General features: G+C 46.2%; 1 protein-coding gene across 4 annotated transcripts in view; it reads left to right on the top strand.

Moving 5' to 3' along the window:
• The window catches only part of LOC147444234 (DNAJ heat shock N-terminal domain-containing protein), a 93,881-nt gene that overhangs the window by 51,298 nt on the left and 25,452 nt on the right, over window positions 1-17,131 (top strand). The window contains exon 1 of one of the 4 annotated variants that reach the window (XM_086526927.1): window positions 1,005-1,064. The exons of the other annotated variants lie outside the window; for them this stretch is intronic. Coding sequence (XP_086383053.1) covers window positions 1,023-1,064 — 42 coding nt within the window. The 5' untranslated portion in view covers window positions 1,005-1,022. Of the gene's footprint in view, window positions 1-1,004; window positions 1,065-17,131 lie in introns of those variants that run through there. 4 annotated transcript variants of the gene reach the window in all.

Genomic DNA, 17,131 nt, shown 5'->3' with positions numbered 1-17,131 from the left:
AAAGCCCTGAAGAAGGGAGTCAACTTGCAGATGTCGGCCAAGGGGCCTAAACCCTAAGAAGAACAAGTAACAAAAGAAGTCCTACCAAATTATGGGGACCCTTTCCGATGGGGCCCCAAGTGACATAAAGGAAATAAAGCAGGACCCACACACACACACACACACACACACACACACACACACACACACACACACACACACAAGAAATTGCGTAGCTGTTGATGACGTGGCAAGCTGTACGGATTTCCGCGTTTTGTGCTGGCTGATGATGTGGCAGGTTGTACGGATTTCCGTAAATAATGCTGGCACCTTTTTGGCATTGCTTTTGGGACCACAAGCTTTTGAGTTTGAAGGCTTTTCATGTAAACTGCTTTTCATAGGCCAAGGGCCTTTAAATATGTGCTAAGGGCTCATTCTCTGGCATGTTTCTTGAAGAAGGTGCAGAGTCTCGAGTATCGGCTTGTACTGTGTTGATGCAATATAAAGAAATACCGAAAGGGGAGCCAAGGTTTGGGGCCAATACTCTCTGGGGTGGAATTTCGCCACTCCGTGTCGCGTGTCATCCCTCTCTTTCAGTTCAGTTGTTATTGAAGTGCTAAAAGTCTGTTCAGTCTTTCTTTTCTATGGGCACGTGGTGCTCGTCTTGCGACACCAGGTTTTGTACCCTTATCTCAACCCCTGACTCATGGGAAGCAGGGTAAGGTCAGAAGAAAGGAGGAGAAAGAAGAAGAAGAAGAGCAAGAAACACCACCATAGCTCGCCTTCCTCTTCTTCCTTTTCTTCCTCTATAGAGATCAGCACATCAACCGATGAACGTAGGCAACTTAAAAAGCGAAGACATAGACAAGACTCAGACAATGAGGGCAATTGCTCAAAGCACAGAAAATGAAGGCATAGCATAGGAACCAGAAAGAGGCAAAAGATTCCACAAAGAGAGGACTTGTCAGAAAAAGTTTGCCATGAGAGTCCAACAGACGATGATGGGGGCTTGCCAAGCCAGCCCCCAAGAAGCGGCCTCCACCATGATATGCAAATTCCCAAAGCTTGCCAATGATTTGGAACAGGTTTGCTTTTTACAAATTTGGATCATTGGCAAGAGGTTTGTTTCTAACAAATTAGTGGGCACATACACATGCGTATGCTCAAGTACGACAGTCTACTTGTATGGGTGCTTGTGTGTGTGCACGACTATGAATGCATTCGTGTACACACACACACACACACACACACACACACACACACACACACACACAGAGAGAGAGAGAGAGAGAGAGAGAGAGAGAGAGAGAGAGAGAGAGAGAGAGAGAGAGAGAGAGAGAGAGAGAGAGAGAGAGAGAGAGAGAGAGAGAGAGAGATGGACCTGCTGCCCCTTGCTACCTTGCGCTGCTGCCCTTCACGACCTCCCCCTCGTGATGTTGCCCCTTTGTGTTGCTGCCATCTCTGCTCCTTGGAGGCCCTACCGGCTACCTTCCACACGTGCCATGGAACAGACCTCTGCCATGGGTTGATCACACGAAATATCTGATCTATTTGAGAGTGCTCATCACGTCTGCAAGCATCCGAAGTACCCTCCAGCTTGGATGATGTGTGAACAAAAGATCGCGCAGAATGCTTTTTGATTTATTCACTCGATAGCTTTTCAAGGCGGAGTTTTTTATAGAGCTTTTAATTGCAGCGATGCTTTAAAAAAAAAAAAAAAAAGAAATTAAATCTAATGCCACGTGGTGTCTTCTTCGTTGAGATACTACAAAAAGAGCCTTTGGCTCACCAAGTAAAAAAAGGTAATAATTTTCTGGTCGCGGACATATTATAACTCTGAGGATGGTTTGCTTCGGTTGAGTTCGAGCTCGGAGCTGCAGATTTGCACTCGCAGGTCCGAAGCGCGGAAGTGTTAGAGGTGCTGAGAGAAGCTTGTGCATGGCAGCATGAGATCCATCTTCGACCCGCTTTTCTGTCGAATGCCTCCCTTGGCAGCCCTAGTTCGCTGCCCTCGGGAAGCACAAGCATCATAGGTGTCATTATCAGGGCATAGTATTACCAGGTTTAGGTTTTGTACCCTTATCTCAACCCCAGACTCATGGGAAGCAGGGTAAGGTCAGAAGAAAGGAGGAAAAAGAAGAAGAAGAAGAAGAGCAAGAAACACCATCATAGCTCGCCTTCCTCCTCTTCCTTTTCTTCCTCTACAGAGATCAGCACATCAAGTGATGAACGTAATCAACTTAAAAAGCGAAGACATAGACAAGACTCAGACAATGAGGGCAATTGCTCAAAGCAGAGAAAAAGAAGGCATAGCATAGGAACCAGAAAGAGGCAAAAGCTTCCACAAAGAGAGGACTTGTCAGAAAAAGCTTGCCATGAGAGTCCAACAGACGATGATGGGGGACTTGTCAAGCCCCCAAGAAGTGGCCTCCACCATGCTATGCGAATTCCGAGAGCTTTCGAATGATTTGGAAGAGGTTTGTTTTTTACAAATTTGGATCATTGGCAAGAGGTTTGTTTTTAACAAATTTGTGGGCACATACACATGCGTATGCTCAAGGACGACAATCTACTTGTATGGGTGCTTGTGTGTGTGCAAGACTATGCATGCATTCGTACACACACACACACACACATGCACACACAGAGAGAGAGAGAGAGAGAGAGAGAGAGAGAGAGAGAGAGAGAGAGAGAGAGAGAGAGAGAGAGAGAGAGAGAGAGAGATAAAATGAAATGTAATATTAACGGTTACATGTGGTGAATCTAATACCGGGTCTGGGTACAAAAAGTACAAAGAACTGAAAAGAAAATAGTGGGTAGGGGTGGGGTGAATGCTGATACAAAGGGAATACAAAGGGTGAGCTGATACAATGGAGCTCTCTGACAGTCGAGGCATCATATACATATACTTCAGTATCCGGGACGGCTCCTATGTCGCGCCAGTATAGTATGGATCCTTTGTCGCAATCTGCGTCGATATCGAAAGGGCTCCCTTATCTGTGGCCGATGGGACCGCCCGAACTGTATCGCCCGATCAAGTAGTATGCCTCCGGTGCCTCTGGTGTTGTTATGTTGTGGGGATTGCTCGAACTCCTCTATCTGTGACTGAAAGAAATCTGTAATCTTCCGTTGTCGCCTGATCTCTCTCATTGTGCCCCTCTTCAAGAGGTCCTCTCTGTGTTTGCGAATCTCCAGTAAGTAAAATCCGAGGCATCTCTGATCCTGGTATCTCATGACTCTAGAAAGTGGCCCAAAACCCTCTCTGCATAGACAGTGAAAGCGGCCTTGTATTTATAGTATACTGGGCGCCATTTTTGTGAGTCTATCGACCACAACCCAAATGGTGTCATTGCCCCGACTAGTATTTGGCAACCCAACGATGAAGTCCATGGAAATACTGTGCCACTTGGCATGTGGGATTTCCAAGGGATGTAGCAGGCTAGCTTTTCTAAGGCGTTCTGCCTTATTGACCTAACACTGAGCGCATCTCTTCACATAGCTCTCTATGTAAGAGCGCATTCTTGGCCAATAGAAATATCGCTTGACCAAAGCCAAAGTGCTTTGGATGCTTGGGTGCCCAACGCTAGGAACATCGTGGCATTCGCACAAAATCCTTTGTCGAACCTCATCGATTTTCGGCGCGCAGACTTTTTTATTTATGAACAATAGTCCACCTTTAATGGAATATTGTCGCTATCTTGTCTCTCTAGCACGACTCACTTGGGTCTTCGGATCACCCAAGCCTCTACGCGAGTCATGCCCCGTTTTGACCTCGTTCCATATCTTGCCAAAATGGCCATCGGAATGACATAGCCCTCGGAGAGAGAGATAGAAATCCGTCGAGATTTCACCCATAGACAAGGCATTAACCTTAGGAATCCGGTTGAGTGCATCGGCAACTCGATTGCTGGATCCTTTTTTATAACGGATCTCAAAGTCAAACTCTTGCATAAGCTCAACCCATCTAGCCTTCCGTCCTTTGAGATCACCGTGATCACAAACAGCGCGCAAGGAGTGATGATCTGTCCATGCAAGAAACATAGAGCCATACAAGTAGTGCTGCCATTTCCTCAGGGCGTGGACTAGAGCGTAAAGCTCCTTCTCATACGTTGGATAACGCATCTCAACATCAGAAAGTTTCTTACTTTCAAACTCAACAGGACGTCCATCCTGGTATAACGCCGCACCAATGGCATAATTACTAGCATCCGTTTCAACCACAAACGGTTTGCTAGGATCCACAATGTGCAATATTGGCGCAGTAGTCACCAAGTGCTTTAGTGTCCGAAAGCTCTTGTCGAGATGCTCATTCCAGACAAGAGGGGGGTTACCTTTACGATGAGGACATGAAGTCTTCGGCCCTTTCACCCCATCTTTTAAAAATTGTGTAAACGGAGCAACAACTTTAGAGTAATCCTTGATAAACTTGCGAAAGAATCCAGTAAAGCCTAGAAAGGACTTTACTTGGCGCACATTCTTTAGAATGGGCCAATTTTAAACTTTTTCCAACTTTTCAGGGTCAACGCAAATTCCATCACGAGTAATGATGTGACCCAAGTACAGAAGCTCTTTCTTGAAGAATTCACACTTGGAAGCCTTAGCATAAAGCTTTTCAGTACTCGGTACTTTGAGAACGACGCGTATATGCGCTAGGTTCTTAGACAAACTTCGCCTGTAGATCAAGATATCATCGAGAAATACAACAATGAAGCTGCCTAAAAATGGTCTCAGTAGGTCATTCATCATCCGCTGAAACGTAGCGGGAGCATCGGTCAAACCAAAAGGCAAGACCAAAAACTCATAGTGACCATAACGCGTATGGAAACCTGTCTTAGGAATATCTTCCAGCTTGATCCGTATCTGATGATAGCCTGATCGTAGGTCTATCTTTGTAAAATACAGTGCTCCATGGAGTCGATCTATCAGATTGTCCATGCGTGGGAGCGGATACTTGTTTTTGATAGTGGGCTTATTCAACCCCTTGTAATCCACGCAAAAGCGCATAGTGTTATCCTTCTTTCGAGAAAGGAATACTGGCGCTCCCCACAGGGATTTACTTGGCCGAACAAAACCTTTGGCGAGATAATCTTTCAGCTGCCGTTGAATCTTGTCCTCCTCGATTTTACTAAACCGATAGGGTTGCTTTGAGAAGGACTGACTACCAGCCACCAACTCAATGCCATGATCTACTCCTCTCGAAGGCAGCAAGCCAGGAGGTAGTTCATCAGGAAAAAGATCCTTGAAATCAGTCATGATTTCTCGGACAAGGTTGGATTCGTCGGAATCCCCAAGTTCAACAGAAGAACATGAAACATTTTTACGAAATTCAGTGACAGAAGTATCAAGCACTAACGAATCAAACCAAACAGATGGTACACATTGATAAAAGTCAACATCAGAAGACTTTGTATCTTTATACATTTCCAAAGCAGTAACAATTGCTTTTGCAAAACCATTATTTACAGAATTTTGATTACAAAGCGACACAGATACATAAGGCATGTCCTACTTAACAAAAACAAGAGAGTGATGTACATAGTTCAGCCAGCTCGAGCGACAAATTTGGAACCATCCGTATCCTCGCCACAAGCCATCTTCATGCGATACTCATGGTCACTGTCCCGCATCCGCAGGCTCAGTTTCTGCACCAATTTTGCATCCACAAAATTGTGTGAGCTTCCATGATCAAGGAGTACGGTCACGTCGTGACCACGGATCTTCCCGAGGAAACAGAGAAGATTGTGCTTATCAAACACTTTGGTGCTAAAAGTACAGTTAGTGCATGAACTGTGCGCTAAAATAACAAATTTCAAATTGAAATGAGCTTACCAAAAATTTGGATGTTAACTACTGGAAAGGCTACCAATGGATGGGTGGGTACAATATTACTTTCTTCTCTTATCTTGTAGAGCATCGTGGCCTTAGCCACAGCATCTTCGACATCTGTCGGAGGTTTACCTCTGAGTAATGCCCAACGGTATTTCTCGTGTAGGCCGAGGATATACATATGGAGAGCATATTCGGAGTCCAAATTAGTAAGGCAGAGGGCTCCCTTGAAGGCGGTAGTATATTGGTCAAATGACATTGTTTTCATCGACAAGCTTTGAAGCCTAGCGTATGCCTTCAACGGATCCTTTTTGGCGAAGTGATCAAAGAACTTCGCACAGAAATCAACCCACGTCGTGGGTTTTTCTGTCATGTTACACCACCAGATGAGTGCGGCACCCTTCAAGTACCGAGGAAGCATCTGCATCCTTTGTGCATCTGATTCTTCATGGAAATCAACATAAGTTGTCCATTGGCGAAGCCAATTATTAACTGCAACCTCTGTACACTCTCTCTCCTCACCAGAGAATTGAGTGATTCGTCCAACTTGTGGACGCGCATTATCGGCAATTGTCGACTTTCAAATTCGCTCACAGAAAACATCACAGTTGTCAACTGAGCTGTGTTTTCGGGAGCAAAATATGAGTATCAAAAGGCTATATAAAGCCTCTCGAGATGACAAATATTAATGTTGGTATTCCATGAGAATGGTGCGCAAAAACAGAAAATACTTTCTTACCTAGAGTGCCCTCGTCTAGGAAATCAAAACTGGAGGACTTCATCGCGGAAAACTTAGAGGAATATTAGAATTCGACTGAATTTGGATTTTTCGCGTCGCGAAAAGATGAAATTCCGCGCTCAACCGCGTCAACGGGAGCATACAGAGGCGTGCAGGTGACGACAAGGGCACGTGAGCGCAAACAGATGAGAGCGAGAAGCGGTGGGAGAGAAGCAGGAGAGTTAAACTTTCCACTCTTCGCAAGCTTTCAAGTCTTTGTAAGTGGGTTCTTTTACTGTGCAGGTTTCACACCCTTTTAAAAAAAACTAAAGGTGTCCTGGCCACACTTAAAAAATAAATGTGCCACTTAGTAATAAAAAAAAGCTTACTTGCAGCGTAGAAATAAATCGCTAGTCTTCGAAGAGCTTGCAAAACGTAGCATGGACGCGTGGAAAAGAAAATCCCCCCCCGCCCCCCACCCCCCAGAGCTCGTGGGTACGCGTGTCCAGCACACGCCATAGGCTCCACTCTGGAGGCAGCGCATAGCTAATTCTCCACGTTGGAGGCCAACAGGGCCAGCGATTTTCTTCAACGCTGCAGCAGATGCTCTCCCTGTTTTATGTGCAGAGGAGACAAGAGAGAGGTAACTGTGTGTGTGTGTGTGTGTGTGTGTGTGCGCGCGCGCGCGCCTCGCACAGACATAGAGGAGATTACAGAGAAAGGTTATTGAAGTTATCTAATGCTGAATTTTAGTCCAAGACCAACAATTAAATGAGAGATTTACTGATTTTCACTCATTTCAATAGAAAACTTCAATTTTGAGCACTTCCGCCTGTCAATTTGCTGTTTTTTATCGAAAATCAGCAACATAACATTGATTCGCACCTACAAACATGCTTTCGAGAAGAAAAATAAGTAATTTTAGCAATTAATCACTAAAAATTACGTGAAATTGAGGCTCCCCGACCCGAACCAATCCGTAGGTGTGCACACGGTTCTTCGTGCAGCCAAGCCGGCTCTGATACCATGAAACGAACGAAGGGAGTGGATCTCCCGGCTACACGGACCGCCTACAAACACGCGTCGGACGAACCATCCGACCATAGCCACCATCCGGCAGCTCCATTGTGCTAGGGCCAACGTCCGAGGACGTAGGTGTGCACCTGTAAGACCGAGCGTTCCATACCACCCGGCCTCACCTCCTCGAGGTGACCTCGCGCACTCCTAGCACTCTGCCAGTGGGGGTCGATGACTGCAAATGAGGCCTTGGCCTCCCTTTTATAATAATGGCCGGCCACATTGGCCGGGTTCACACTACGTCCGCCCGGACACTGGACACCCATCCCGACGGCGTCTGGGCTGGATCCCCTCTCCCATGAGCGGGTCATAACATGGACCTTCTTACCCACTGCGCCGTGGTGTTAAACACCATTACCTTGGTCTTACCAAGGTTCACAAACAATCCACTGGCCCGTGCAAGTACATGCAATGCATCCAAATGACGCTGCATCCCCTCTGGAGAATCGGAGATCAGCACAATATCATCAGCATATAATAGCAATGGAATCCATTTCCCTACAAGGTGAGCACCTCTATCACCCTCTGTATGTACATAATGTGAAAACTCATCTACATATATCCCAAAGAGAGTCGGAGATAGGGGACAACCCTGCTTCACCCCAATGGTGGAGTGAACCATGTCGGACATGCCCTGAGTAGTGCGTACCTGTCCTACCACTGTCCTGTATAAAGCTAAGATCCCCTAGATCAGCTCTGTGGGCACCCCCATGTCTTGCAATCTACTGGCTCGTGGCACTGTATCAAAGGCTTTGCAGAAATCCACAAAGCTACAATATATCCTCCTGCCATGGTGTCTACCCTCCTCAATAATGGCTCTGAGTGTCAAAATCTGGTCAAGAGTGGAGAAACCTCTCCTGAACCCTGCTTGTCGTGCTGCCCATATGCCCTCTCTCTCTGCCCATCCACTCAACTCATGCGATGCATATAGCCTAGCCAGAGTGTGACCAACCATGATGGTTCGGTAATTCCCTGGAAGCATAGGATCTCCCGACTTGAAGATAGGCACAATAGTGGACATACTCCAAGTCTTAGGGAAACCCTCATATATGGCTCTAGAGGCTCTGCAAGCATATCTTTGGCATGGATAAAGTGCTGTGCTACCAGACCATCATGATCCTGTGCTCTTCCTGTCTTCATCTTGTCAATGGATTTCCTTACCCTCTCAGCAGTAAAGAAAGTACATGTTTCTGTGCATGCCTCTAGAGGGTCAGGCAAAGGTGGTTGCCTCGATGTTGTATAGAGAGATGTAGCATATCTCCCGCATGTCTTTGTGGAAGTGATGGCTGGCGGTGGAGAGTGCTCATTGAAAAGCCTCCATGCCTCACTAGAGTCCTGACTCATAAACAACTAATACAAATCACGCTCTAATTGAGATAGGTAAGCCCTCTTCTTTCGTGGCACTAGGCGGCGAAAGATAATCCGTGACTGTCTGTGTAGTAGTACCCATGAGTACCTCTCTGTAATCTGATCCTCGTCTCTCTACACTCCTCATCATACCAACTGTTCTGAGGCATGCTCCCAGATCGTTTGCGTGTAGGCTGGCTGTGGGGATATGCCTCTGATGCTGCATCATGTAGCGTCTCTGTCAGAATCTGGGTGAGGTCATCTAGTGGTCGTCCTAGCTCCTGAGTGCATAGCTGCCTGTATATCTCATCACTGTACACATGATCCGTCTCCCTTGTGAAGGTATACCGAGTATGTGTGGAGGCCTCTCCCAATGGAGCTGTGTTGAACTGGAACGATAGAGTGAAAGACAAGATAGCATGATCGACTGCTACCCCAACCGGCCTAGTTCCCACCACGAAATCCTGAAAGGAAGGAATGAGTCTTGGCGGAGCCATAACATAATCCACTGTACTTGCGCCATGCCGATGTGGAAAGCATGTAAAACCATCACCTGTAGGGAATCTCTGTAGGCCATTCAAAATGGCCAATCCATGTGCAGTCCCCATATCAATCAAGTATCTGTCATACTTAGTGTGCTCCTCATCCCGTGATAATCTAGATAGGCCCATTTCTGTAATATCAAGCTCCCGCATCAATTTTTCTGAGGTATCATAGAATACTGTTTGGTGATGGGTAGTCCTAGCATTGAAATCCCCCAAGATAATAATGTCGCCATCCTTGGAAAACTCCCATATATCATAATCTAAAATAGACAAGGGGGACTGTCCTCTAGGTGATGCATATACTGACGTACTAGGAGGGAAATAGCAAATAGCGATGTAGAGATATCTGCCTGCCCCTGCCTTCAGTCTCACCCACATGTACCTAGCATGCTCATCCCTCCGAGCTATATGTATCAGAGACTATAGCTCCTCCCTGAATAAGACTGCCACTCCTCCTGAACCTCGTCCTCTTCTCTCTGATCGAGTCTCCTGTCTGCAAGTTGTCTCCCATCTGTACCTGCTCACATGGGGCATGGATTGCCCGGGGGCCTGATGCGTCTCAGAGTAGAAAATGATGTCTCTCCCTGTGAAACTATCCTCAAAGGCCCGTACATCAAGGTGTAAAGATCCATTACAATTCCATGTAGCCACTCTGAGTGTGGTCCCACAGGTCTCGCACCGTCATGCGGGGCACTTCTCCAGAATAAGCACTCCTCCATCCCTGTAGAAGGCCACTTTCCCCTTCTCTCGAGCTGTCATTATCTCGGGCATAACTTCTTTCATATGAGCAAGCTGTGTGAGTGTGAGGTCATCTCCAAGGAATATGCCCGTTTTCTTTAGTGTAGGGCGCTTCTTCAAGAAGTCCTTTGCCTCCATGGATGGGAAGCGCATGATTAGAGCTCTTTCTTTTGAAGTCTCCCCATTTCTTTGTGTCTTCTTCCCTACCCTCCATGCCTCTGTATGAGTAGCCTCACTACCCATTATGCAGAGAAGTTCTTTGACTTCCTCTTCCACATCATCTCGGTCTTTTAGACCTGTTATTCGTATGTGCAAAGCTCTAGTCTTCCTTCGTTGCTCTTCTTCTAAATTCATGTTGAAGAGAGAGAGAGAGAGAGAGAGAGAGAGAGAGAGAGAGAGAGAGAGAGAGAGAGAGAGAGAGAGAGAGAGAGAGAGAGAGAGAGCCCTAGCGATGGACCTGCTGCCCCTCGCTACCTTACGATGCTGCCCTTCGTGGCTTGCCCTTCACGACCTCCCCCCTCGCGATGTTGCCCCCTTGCGTTGCTGCCGTCGCTGCTCCTTGGAGGCCTTGCCCGCTACCTTCCACGCCTGCCTCACCATGCACGTCTGCCCTACCGTGGCCTGCTACCCCGCTTCCTGCAACCTATTTCCCCTCCCCTCTACAGCGGCCAGATTCCCTTGTAGCTCCCAGCTTCGTGTCAACCTTTGTCGCTGCTGTCCTTTTCTCAAGTTGCTCGGTGGCCACCCTCCCCGTCCTCGTCTCCCTCTCCCTACCCGACTCCCAAGCTGTTGCCCTACTTTCCTCAACACGGAGCTTGTTGGGGCAGTTCTCTTTGCCTAGAGAAGATTGCTTGCGCGACATTGCCTCCCACACCAGATTTCCTTTGCATGGTGCTATAGACCCTCTGACAATTGTTCAAGCGTTTCTCCCTATGTTGACCCAACTGGTTCGTCGGTGCCTTGCGTGTTTTTGGTTTTATTTCTTTTTTCTCTTTTCTTGTTTTTCATCTTTCCTTGGTTCTTGTTTGTTTTTGCTTTTGCGTTTGTGTGGGTGTCTGTTTGCGTGTCCCTTTAATGGCTTGCTTTTGGGGGTGTGTGCGTGGAAGCTTGCTCTTAAGAGTCTGTGTATGTGTGTTCCTTGTTGTTCCCCGAGTGTCGAAAGTGTTCGGGTCGTCTATTCGCAATAAGAATAAAGAAACACCGAAAGGGGCGCCAGTCTTTGGGGCCTACAGGTTGTCGGTGTCTGCTTGGTAGCGCTCTAGCTTTCAAGCCGTGTGTGCTCAAAGTGTTAATTCCAATTACAGGTTTTATTTTCAAAGTTTCTCTGTGTCCTAAAGTCTAAAGTAAAGTTTTGGGTGAAAGCGAACGTCTACTGCCCTAAGGGCCAGTTTCATGGTTCCGTCGTCGGGACAGAATCACTTTTTCCTCAAGAAGCGAGCCTCGGTTGGTTTTGGTGAAGACACAGAGTACATGAATGTGGGATTACACTATGGCCGACAAAGGGAAAGGCATCATGGAAGAGGGTTCCTCTTCGCAGGACATGCAGGCAATACCTACAGTGTTCAAGGTTGGCAAGAGTTCACGGCCACCCTTGTCTGTACCTTTTGTTGATGTGAATGCTCCACAAGTGCAGGGCTTTATGATTGGGCAACTTGAAGATGATGCATTCAAGACTCAGTTGGTTGCCGTTGTGAATGTTTTCACTCCATTGGTGTAGAACCTAAGGTTTATGGAGATTTTACTAGCGCTATCAGTTCCACAGCAGACAAGGTAACTCACACAGCCAATAGAGCCCGTTGAGGCTCAAGTCCAGGTCGTTCATGCGTCCCAATAGGATAGGGAGCACTCGCACGTTGCAGAGTTTATTGGGGCTCCAAGGCAGGTTCCTTCTGTCCATGAATAGGTGGTTAGGACGCCAATTCCACAGGTTTTACCAGTTCAGCCCGCCACCTTTGAGAGTCCACATGGATAGCAGCTAAAATACGCATGTCTTATTTAGAATGCACGACGTCCCGTATTGAAACGTACAATACGTCTCATAACGTTTTCTATTCTAACGTTTTTTTGCTCAAAACGTATGTCTTTTTCTAATTGATCAATTGTGTTTTAGAGCTTCATGGTGCTTGTTTATGTATGCTATGGCTAAATATTGAAGAGTCATTGAGGAGGTCCATGAACCGCTTCATTTGTTCTTATTAAAGTATCATATCTAAAAAAGTTGACGTATTTTATTTTTTATTTTAAAAGATACGTCTAGTACGCGTATTGTATACCGCATATTAAACGTCCCGTCCCGTACCGTTGCTGTTATGTCCACATGTTGCATTAAATGGACAGGGAACGAGTTTCTAGGCAATGCATCAGGTTTTTCCACCATCACGGTACATCCTGGGTATTTCGGGGGTGGATCTGTGTTCCAAAGTACGGCTGGTTATGCGCCTGGAAACTAGCAATATATGCCAGGAATAGTCTTTGGGGGTATGCAGGGCATGATGCCAAACCCCATGTATGGTAATATCGGCATGCAACAAGGCTTTCAATGCAACCAGGGCTAGTTTGGGGTGCCGCATGGCAATTTTGGCATGGTTGGTTTTTTCGACCAACAACCATATATGGCACCAATGACGCAAAATACTAATGGCCAAGGAACGTCGCTGATCCCTGTTACAGCGCCCATCTTGCAGACAATTTCTATGACAATTTGGGGGCATTGGAAAAGCCAAAAGCCTACAAAGAAGGTGGTGCAACTGTAAAGTTTGACACTTTCAGCGGCTTTGACAAAGGCTCTTACTTTCCTCCAGCAGTTTGATACAGCTTATGCAAGCGGGAATTTTACAGAGGCCTAAGGTCAGGAAAGCTTCCACTTTCTTGAAAGGCAATGCGCTTACATGGTGGATGACACTGTTAATGCAAGGACAGACACCTGCCACATGGGTATACTTCAAGAAAATGTTTGCATCTGCATGGTTGTCAAATGAATTTGAAGCCGATGTCATGACGGATTGGCACCAACTCACTGCGGCTACTTGCAAGAGCCTAGAGGAGTACAATCGGAGGTTTTGTAAAGCGTTGCTCTCAGTAAACTCCTACAGGTTTGTGCCATTGACAGAGTAGATTGAGAAGTATTGTTGTGGGCTGCCTAAAGGGCTTCGAGATTACTGTACAAAGAACAGAGTGGCTACCCTCACTCAGCTTATGGAAGTTGCCAACACCGGTCTTGCCTTGTTGAAGGGAGAGGACAATGGGTTTTTGGGCAACGTGAAAGGGGGCCAACAAAAGAAAAATTCAGCAAAGAAGTCCTTTGTGAAAAATGCTCCTGAATCGTCAAAGGGGTCAGAAAAGGTCAACAAGGACAAGGACACAACCGAGACTTTTGGAGCGCAGGCAAAGAAACAGAAAAGGAAGCCTTTTGTGTAAAAGTCGCTCGAGGAAAACAAGGTCTTGATGGCTGAGAATAAATGCTTTATATGCGAGCAGCCTAGTCACTTTGCTACAAATTGTCCACAAAAGAAAAGACTAGCTGACTCTGATGATAAAGAGGACAAGAAAGGGAAGAAGCCCAAGCCCACGGCAGGTTTAGTGCCAGACATGGTGGGTGACAGACCAAGCACAGATGCCAACGAGTTATGCCACGTCAGCACTGTCAACGCGTTTTGCGGAAATCTGCCACGTCAGCACTGTCAGGGCAAAATCGGGGTTGTCCGTACAGCTCGTACAACTGCCACGTCATCAATTTTTGGTGCAAGTCTTTCTTTGTGTGTGTGTGGGTCGTGCTTATTTTATTCCTTTATGTCACTCGGGCCCCATTGGACGGGGTCTCCATAAGTTGGTAGGACTACTTCTGTTACTTGTTCTTCTTAGGGTTTAGGCCCCTCGGCCAAGATCTGCAAGTTGGCTCCATTCTTCAGGGCTTTGACACGTCAGCAGTTCTGACAACTAGTAGTTTTTCCCCTATTGTTTGTAATCATTGAATATCCCAGGGGTTTTTTCACTATCAGATCCGTTATGTGTGTATGCCTATGGGCTGATGTAATGCCTTCGGGCCTGTAATTTTGATTATGTAATACAGAAGGGTACCAAGCCCCTCTTTTTTGAGAGAGAGAGAGAGAGAGAGAGAGAGAGAGAGAGAGAGAGAGAGAGAGAGAGAGAGAGAGAGAGAGAGAGAGAGAGAGAGAAATGAAATGTTATATTAACGTCTTCAAAAGGCCAGAATGACCTATGAGACCAAACTGATACAAAAGTGGTGAATCTGTTACAATGTCTGGGTACCTTAGTACTAAAGTACTAAGTGTGAAAACTGTGAAAGTGTGAAAATAAATGTGAAAAACTAAATACAAAGTATTAAATAAACTTCTTAGGAGCATTCTGGGTGTCTGGCTAGAATGCTTCTAATCCTTTGTTGTAGTCTCCTCCGGTGAAGTGTGCTTCTGCATCTTGGTCGTGGTCTCCTCGATTTCCTAAGCTCAATTGCTCTGTCAATTAGGGTACCTTTGGTATGAATGTGGGTACTCCTTTGTGTTGGCTGTTGGCCTCTTGCTTCTCCTTCCACTCCTGCTTCTCTCGATCCGAAGAAATCAGTGATCTGCCTCTGAGGCTGTAGTGCTCTTTGTCTTCTCATTATATTATCCTTATGCCGATGTAGTTCCAGTAGGTACAAGCCTAAGCATCGTTGATCTTGGTATTGCATGATTCTATCTAGAGGTCCAAAGCCTTCTTTAAAGAGGCAATGAAAACGCCCACGTATCTCATAGTATACTGTGCAGTGGCATATATAGTGTAATTCTGTCTCCGACTCCATTCCGCATAACTTGCAAATTCTGCTCTCAGGTGGGATTCCCCTAAATCTGCCAAATTCAATTTCCAACTGGTGTGAGGATGTACGAATCTGACCAATAGCACATCTCAAACCATGAGACAGGTGGGTATCCATGTAACTCGGGCGAATCACAAATCCATCTTCAGATAGTTGTAGGAAGTTTTCTTTGTAGTCGGCCATCTTCGTGCCCAATTCTTGTGTAGGGTCTACCCATGTCCCCTTAGTATCCAACTGTATAAGATCTTGTCGGATGATTTTATTAATCTCCGTTCGTGTAATTGCCAGTGATGGAGCCTCAAGAGAGTATTGGAAGGGGGGTAATCTTTCCATACTGAACCCGTGTCTCTGAAACCACGAGGACAGTTGCGCATACCAGCATGATGTATCCCCTTTCATTGCTAATTGTCGAGAGGATTCGAGGGCCAGTCTAGTATATCGGCAATTATTTGTATCCCACAAACCATGTATAAAGGACACTGATCTGGTAAGAGCTTCAATTTCTATCGGAGGGGCCGCTAGTTCCGCTCGGGTAATCGCGTGTGGTACGGAGGCCTTGGCTCTAATCATTCGGGAAATCATAGTTACCAAAGGTCTCTCCATTGACTTCCAATTATCCTAATCCGCAGATGGTTCCCAAATCTGGACCCCATAAAGCATAGCCGAAGCCACCACAGTATCAAAGAGCCAAAGTTTTGTTCGTGTTTCCTGAAACTGCACTTGTGAACACATCCTCTCCAACCCTCCTAGGGCCGCAGAGGCTCTGGATAATCTAGCATCCGCTGCTTTCTTAAGGGTAAACTTCGGTCCTGCAAATACCACCCCAAGGTATGTGTATGCATCTGTGTACTCTACTGTATCCTCGCCATATGCAAATGTAGGTGCCGATCTCCTAACCCACTGCGGTGTGGTGTTAAACACCATAACTTTGGTTTTACCCAAGTTTACCGACAGTCCACTGTCCTCCGCGAATTTATGTAATGCATCTAGCTGCCTCTGCATTCTATCTGGTGATTCTACTATCAATACAATATCATTTGCATACAACAACAAAGGGATCCATGACCCTGCAAGTTGAGCACCTTTGTCACCCTCTCTATCAATGTAATGTGATACCTCATCTATGTACATACCAAATAAAGTAGGGGACAGTGGGCATCCTTGCTTTACTCCAACGGTGGAATGAACAATGTCGGAATCCCCTTCTTGAGTACGTACATAACCAGTTACTGACCCGTATAAGGCCATGATCCCCCAAATAATCTCTTTGGGGACCCCTAACTCTTGCATCCTGTGCATCAATCTGGCCCTTGGTACTGTATCAAAAGCTTTCCAAAAATCCACAAAGCAACAATACATCCTTCTTCCGTTTGCTCTTCCTTCCTCAATAATGGCTCTGAGCGTAAGAATATGATCTAAAGTGGACTAACCCCTTCTGAATCCAGCTTGTCCTGTTGCTCTTATGCCCTCATTCTCGGCCCATCTACTCAATTTTTGTTCAAGAATGGATGCGTACAGTCGGGTCAAAGTGTGACCTATCATAATGGTACGGTAGTTGCCGGGTATCATAGGATCCCCCGACTTGAAAATAGGTACGATAGTAGATAATTTCCAAGATTCAGGTAATCCTTCACACATGACCCGATTAAACAGACGAGCAAGGACTTCTGAAAGTAGATCCCTGGCATGGATCAGATGTTTTGCTACTAAACCATCATGATCATATGCTCTTCTTGTCTTCATCTTATCAATGGCTTTTTCCACCATTTCCGTAGTAAAGAAAGTACTAGTAGCAGGGCATGGCTCTAGCGGATCTGGTAACGGAGGCTGTCCAGATACCATATATAATGATGTTACATATTGACCCCAGATCTCAGGAGAAGTAATCGTTGGAGGCGGTGAGTGCTCGTGAAATAAGCGCCATGTCTCATGTGAGTCTTGACTCAAGAAGAGCTGATAGAAATCCTTCTCCAGTTTGGCTAAAAATGCCCTTTTCTTGCGACGTACTATACGCCGAAGAGCAATCCGAGACTGCTTATATGTGATGATCCCAAGTGTAAGCTCTTTCTGCACCTGGGCTCTCGTCTC

Source organism: Adiantum capillus-veneris, chromosome 13, assembly GCF_014529385.1.
Source record: "Adiantum capillus-veneris isolate H3 chromosome 13, ASM1452938v2, whole genome shotgun sequence".
In the NCBI taxonomy this organism is placed as follows: Eukaryota; Viridiplantae; Streptophyta; class Polypodiopsida; order Polypodiales; family Pteridaceae; genus Adiantum; species Adiantum capillus-veneris.
This window is presented reverse-complemented; position numbering and strand designations above follow the sequence as displayed.